At 51.6% G+C, this 6,619-nt stretch overlaps 1 protein-coding gene across 1 annotated transcript; it reads left to right on the top strand.

The window, feature by feature from the left end:
• Positions 1 to 298: 298 nt before the first annotated feature.
• NODAL (nodal growth differentiation factor) lies at positions 299 to 6,619 on the top strand. The gene is made up of 3 exons (XM_043980271.1): positions 299 to 464; positions 4,437 to 5,152; positions 6,467 to 6,619. Exons 1-3 carry the CDS (start codon positions 299 to 301, stop codon positions 6,617 to 6,619), a joined length of 1,035 nt encoding a protein of 344 aa, XP_043836206.1.

Here is a 6,619-nt window from a genome sequence, read left to right as displayed (position 1 = left end):
GAGGAGGAGGTGGGAGAGATCTTGGGCTCCACTGGGTGCTCTTATCTTGCAGAGAAGCAAAGGTCTGGTAAAGCCTCTATCTCTATTCTTGAAGCCTACAGTTCTGGGGCCTCCCCTTTGCTTTTCTCCCCTCCCTTCCCCATCCCTCCCTACCCTGAGAGTCTCCATCGTGCTCCGGTGACCTTCGCCCTGCCAAGAAGAAGAAAGGGAGGGAGGGAGGGCAGGAAAGGGCGGGTAAGGAGAGCATATAAGGGGGAGGGCCAGCAGGGTCTGAGCAGGGCTGAGCTAGTTCAGAAGGATGGGAGAGCTCCACTTTAGCCTCCTGCTGGTGGCCTGCGGGGCAGCTGTGACCGCAGTACCCCTGGTCCTGCCCTCGTCGCCTTCTCCCCTGGCATACATGCTAAGGCTCTACCACGGCCATGACCAGCCCCGCGCCCACATCGTCCGTAGCCTGCAGGCCCTGGGTAAGGGTGATTATCAACTTGGGTGGGACACCTGGGCGGGCTAGAGCTTGGAGAGGTGGCATGGGCTGGCTACCCTAGTGAGGGTGGGCTCCTGGGAGGGTGGCTCAGTCTTAGAGGAATCTCCCAGGGTTTTGTTTTGGTTTTTTTTGGGGGGGGGGACTCTACCATTCCAAGTGTTTCATCGTCCTTGGCATCTTGGGAAATGGGGGTGCTTGCTTAAGGAGTGTAGGGTCCTAGCATCTTAGGTGTCAGGTGGCGTTGGGGGAGGGTATCTTGAAGAGCTTCGGCATGAGGGGGTGTCTGTTTCAGGGACGTTCCAGGAGTGTGGGTGTCCTGGAATTTGAGGGTATCCTCAGTGTTGGAAGAGTCCCAGGGCTTAGACTGCCAGCATTGAGGGAGCTCTGGAATTTGGGGGTGGTTGTTTCTTTGGGGTTCTGGGGTTGGGAGTGTCTCGGGTTTTGAGTGGGACCTTTCGTTAGGGGCATTCCACAGTATGGCGTAGCTCAGTGTCAGGGTGTCCTAAGGTTAGGGCTACCCTAAGATTTGTGGGGAACGTTCCAGCGGCTGCTGCACGATTTGGGGAGCGTCACCGGGGGTGGAGGGGGCCAATGGTTGGGGTGCGGCGTGGCGGGCTATGGGTTCAGGGGTCAGGCCCTTCCAGAAGAGCACATACCTAGCACCTCCTGCCACCTCTGGTCCTGTGAAGGCTACCCCCATTCCTGTGACAAGTGATGGCGAGAGACAGGGATCGGGGAGTTTTCTCGGCCCCGCGATCCCAATCCACATCCCGCCGCCGCTAGGGGCGGGGCGCTAAGGGCCCTCCCCTTCCCCTCCGGCTTTCCCTGCGGCCAGACTGCAGCCGCCCCCGGAGGCTTCTCCTCAATCCACATCCCTTAATCAGTAAGATACCGGGTCTTGCGGTCACGGGCCCCCAGCCCGGCTGTTTGTCGACAAGGCCTGAAAAGGGGGAGGGGGAGAAGGTGAGAAAAAAAACCTTTCCTCTCCCCTGTCGTCCTCCTCCCCGGGTCAGAGAAATCCCGAGACCTCGCCCCGCGAAGGTCACATATTTGCCACCAAATACAGGGGAAGAGAGACTGGCCCCTTAGGGAACCCTCCAGCCACCTCGGAGCTCGCTAGTGCTTCCCACCCAACCCGTGAAGCCGCCTGCCTCGTCTGTCCCCACGGAACCTCAGCATTCCTGCTCTAGCCGACCCTCGGGGCTGGCAGGAGGGCGAGGGAAGGCTGGCTGGGAGCCTGTCTCTAACTTGCTGTTTGACCTTGGTGCAAGACATCTGGCCCCGCTGAGACTCGATCTGTAAAACTAAAGCGCAGGGCTGAACCTCGCTTCTGTCAGTAGTCTCCCGACTCCACACGCACATATATCTATATCAACCCTCCCTCACTTAAATCCAATTCTCTGCATGTCATGACATCAACCCGATGTCATGGTCCTCTTCAAGAACGAAGGACAAACAATATACATCTACATACACATGCATACATGTGTGCATAGGTAGGTGTGTATGTATCGTAAGTGTGGGTGTATGTATGTATACATACATGCGCGCACACATGCACATACACATGTATGCATGCAGACAAAGCCAGCCTAAGGGGGCAGAGTGGTAAGGTAGAAAGCCCATTGGCCCTGGAACCAGAGAACTTGGGTGTGATGCTTACCACCTTGGGCCTCAGTTGCCTCATTCGGAGGTTGGACAAGTCCGTCTCTGTGGTCCCTTCCAGCTGTAGTGTATATTCCAAGATCTGTTTCTATGGCCAGCCCTGAACTAGCATAGTCAGTCAACAAACATTCATTAAGTGCCTACTGTGTGCCAGGTACTCTCTTGAGCAACTGGGATACAAAGAATGGCATCATCCCCCTCCAGAAGCTGAGTAATTTTCGACTAATTATGAATGGAAATAGGTGAAGGGTTAAGCAGAAGTCAGGGAGATGCCCTTCTCTGGACCAGCCTCCAATCTCTCCTTTGCAAAATTGCTTCCTTCCTTTGAGAAGGTCGGTGTGAATTGCTGCAAACCTTTCAGACGTGGTTTGTCAGTTAAGTTTTGCTTCACATTCCCCTTTCCTCTTTGTTACAAAGAAAGGTTTATTGGGTAGGGGGCGGAGATGGGGATGTTTGGAAATATATGATGCAAAAACAAAAGGCATCAATATAACTTAAAAAGAAAGGAACAGAAATGAAAAAAAAAATGGTGGCATGGCACTGTACTTTAAGGTGGCTCGGCACTGTACCTTAAGGTGGCTCCTAGCTCTGGACAGTCCCCATTCCTTCCACGTGCTGAGGTCCCCTCCAACAGTGACGTTCTATTTTCAAATGTCCCCTTAGAGCTCTAAAATTCTATGACTATCTAATTCAACTAATTTAACTAACCATTTCTGTCACCTCTTCTGAGTAGCTCCCCAGGCACTAAAATCTTTATTGCTCCTGAAGGTGCTAAGGAGGGAAAAGTGATTAAGTGAAAGGGGACTCATGGTTTGGGGTGGGGATGGGGGAGGAGGAGCAGCTATCTGTCAGAAGAATGATAGGAAGAGAATTCAGAGCTCCATTTCCCTAATCAATTTATCTCACTCCCTGAGGAGAATCTGGTCTGGGGAAGGGCTGCCTAGGTTTCTTCTGCAGGGGGAAAGAGGGTCCCAAGCAGTAAGCAAAGTTAGAAGAAGGAAATGACCCGATTCTGAGATCCCTTTCCTTCCTGAGCCCAATCCAAGAGCAAGACCAGTGACCTGGGTCCCAAGCAGTAAGCAAAGTTAGAAGAAGGAAATGACCCGATTCTGAGATCCCTTTCCTTCCTGAGCCCAATCCAAGAGCAAGACCAGTGACCTGGATGCAAAGTCCTGATTGTCACACTGGAGTGCCTCTGGGGAAGATTGGGGATTGGGAGTCCTTGGTTCAAATCCTAGCTAGAACAACTTTCCCAATTTTAAAAACAAAAAGAACTGGAGTAGATTATCATCTGAGGACACTTTCCAGTTCTGACATCCTATGAATATAATCCGTATAATAGCCAAGATGTAAATAGTGCTTGGTTTACAAACAGTTCGACACATATTATCTCATTTGATACTCCCAACAACCCTAGGAGGCAGGTGCCCATTTTACAGATGAGAGGCTGTCACTTGCTTTAGGTCACACAGCAAGTAAGGATCTGAGGCAGGATTGGATCCCAAGTCTCCTAACTCATACCTGGTTTTGTGCTCTATAATAACTCACATTCCTCTAGCATTTTAAGTCCTGCAAATCCATGTCTGAAGGCTAAGAGGCCTTGGAGTGGGTCAAAGGACCCGAGTTCAAATGCTGTCTCTGTCACTTATTACCAGTGGTACATAGGTACCAGAGAGGAATGAGTTACCCATGTGACTGGGCAGGTACATTCCCCCATCTGTAAAATTAGGGTGTTGGAATAGATGGTCTTTGAGGTCAATTATGGCTCTGAATCTATGAACCTGGGGAGGCAGTGCAAGCCTACTTTTAAAAAGAAGAAACTGAGGGGCAGCTAGATGGTGCAGTGGTTAAAGCACCAGCCCTAGAGTCAGGAGTACCTGAGTTCAAATCCGGCCTCAGACACTTGACACTTACTAGCTGTGTGACCCTGGGAAAGTCACTTAACCCCCATTGCCTGCAAAAAAAAGAAAGAAAAAAGAAGAAGAAACTGAGGCAGAGAAGGGGCCATGACTTGCCTAAAATGATGCAATCAGCGGAACCAAGATTCAAAACCATCAATCCTCCAACCCCAAATCCACTGGGGGTTTTCCCCTCTAAGCAGAGGAGAAGGAGGAGGTGGGATTCCTTCTTGCCCCATTATGCCACAGCTGCCCCTATGCACACACCTAGTTATACGACCTGAAGTATTTGGGAAGGAAGAGCATGGATTGGCCCATCGAGTGTTGCTCCTCCAGCCTGGAGGACACCTCCCACTCACCCCATCCCCTTCTGCGTTTGCTTTTCTGTCTAGATGTGTTGATGGTGGGACAGCACTGGACGTTTGCCTTTGATTTTTCCTTCCTGAACCAAGAGGAGGATCTGGAAGGTGCCGAGCTGCGGATCCAACTCTCCCCCTTGGGGGAGCCTCCGGCAGAGGCACCGATCTTGGTAGAGATCTTTCACCAGCCCAAGTGGGAGGAGAGCGACTCCCCGGCCTGCCTGGAGCGCCGTCGGCTGGCTCTGTTTGTCGTCACTGACTCCCAAGTCGCCTTCTCCTCGGACGGCATGGTGCTGCAGGTGACGGAGCTCCTCAACAAGTCACTCAGGCCCCTGAGCAGCCAGGAGGAGATGCTGGCCTCGACCCTGGCAGGGGCAGATGGAGCAGGCAAGGAGTGCAAGCGCCGGCCCCCCCAGTCTCCCGTCTCTGAGGTGCTGCTCATGCTCTACTCCAACATCACCAAGGAACAGAGGCGCCTGGGGGGCTCCACGTTGCTGTGGGAGGCAGAGAGCTCATGGAGGGCCAGGGAGGGCAGGATCTCACAGGAGAAGGTCAAGAGGTACCCTCGACACAGGCACGGGGTGGAAAACCAGCCGTGTAGGAGGGTCAGGTTTCAAGTGGACTTCAACCAGCTAGGCTGGGGCTCCTGGATCATCTACCCCAAGCAGTACGAAGCCTTTCGCTGTGAAGGAGAATGTCCCAACCCCATGGACGAGAAGTTTCACCCGACCAACCACGCCTACATACAGGTACAACCCCCGAGGGAGGGTGCCTGTGTGTGGTGGGGTGAGAGGAGAGGGCTAAGGAACCCCAGGTGGGAGGCCGCCGCTTGAAACCTCATTCGTTCCTTTACCTTCCTAAGTTGTGGGTCATCGGTCCATTGACTTTGGAGTCATTGGCCACTTAGCCGCTCTCTAAATCATGGTGGGGAGAGAATAGAACAGAGTAGGTAAAGGAGTGTTAGGAAAGATGAAGAAGAAAAGGGATGAATTTGGTTTTGCTTTGTTTTAGTAATTTTCAGTCATGGAGTTTTCTTGGCAAAGATACTGGAGTGCTTTGCCATTTCCTTCTCCAGTTCATGTTTACAGATGAGGAAACTGTGGCAAACAGGGTTAAGTGACTTGCCCAGGATCACACAGCTAGTAAGTGTCTGAGGCCACATTTGAACTTGGGTGTCCCTGACTCCAGGCCCAGCACTCGATCCACTGAACCACCTAGTTGCCCCATGAATATGGTCACCCTGCCCTAATCTATCAAGTCAATTGGGATCACTTGTTTTTACATAAGCATTAAAAAAAATTGTGTGTGTGTGTGTGAGGGGCAATGGGGGTTAAGCCCAGGGTCATACAGCTAGTGAGTGTCAAGTGTCTGAGGTCGGATTTGAACTCAGGTACTCCTGAATCCAGGGCCGGTGCTTTATCCACTGTGCCACCCAGCTGCCCCAGGATTTTTTTTTAACACATCCTTGCTCTAAGAGGCCGTGTGGAACAAAGAATAGACAGCTAGTTAGCCTCAGAGCTGGGAAGACCACGGACACATGCTGGTTGTGTGACTTGGGTGAGTCCCTGAACTTCTCCGCATGACTCTAAGACCATGAGATGGAGAAGTGGTGCTGATACACATTGGAAGAGGGACCTTTTCTCAATCGGGAATCCCTAATGTGGCTAGAATCACAGGATCAGACTCTGGCCTTCATTCTCACATCTGGGATAAACAAGTCTCTTCCAATTCTGACATACACTGAACCTATAAATAAAATCAAAGTTATTTCTTAAAACATGAACACCAAAGTCCAGGAGCTTTGAAAATGTATGAGCTATCGCTATAGTCAGCATTAGGTGCCGATCCATTCCTGCAGTCTAGACTGTCGGCCCCTTCCTGCTCCAAGGACAAGTGACATCTGGTAACTAATTAAAAAACGTTCCTAGCTTGATCCATTTCTCTCCTTAGAAACCTTCACTTTGGTTCTGTTTGGTCTAACGTACTGATCAGTCATTCTGTCTTACCGCCGGTGAGAACAGTATCATTCTGACCTGCCCTTCTCTCCTTCTCTCCCTCTGTAGAGTTTACTGAAGTTCTACCAGCCCACGCAAGTGCCCTCCACGTGCTGCGCTCCTGTGAAGACCAAGGCCCTCAGCATGCTGTACTTGGAGAAAGGCAATGTCCTGCTGGAACATCACAAGGACATGATCGTGGAGGAGTGTGGGTGCCGCTGA

This window comes from Dromiciops gliroides, chromosome 2 (assembly GCF_019393635.1).
Source record: "Dromiciops gliroides isolate mDroGli1 chromosome 2, mDroGli1.pri, whole genome shotgun sequence".
Classification (NCBI taxonomy): Eukaryota; Metazoa; Chordata; class Mammalia; order Microbiotheria; family Microbiotheriidae; genus Dromiciops; species Dromiciops gliroides.
This window is presented reverse-complemented; position numbering and strand designations above follow the sequence as displayed.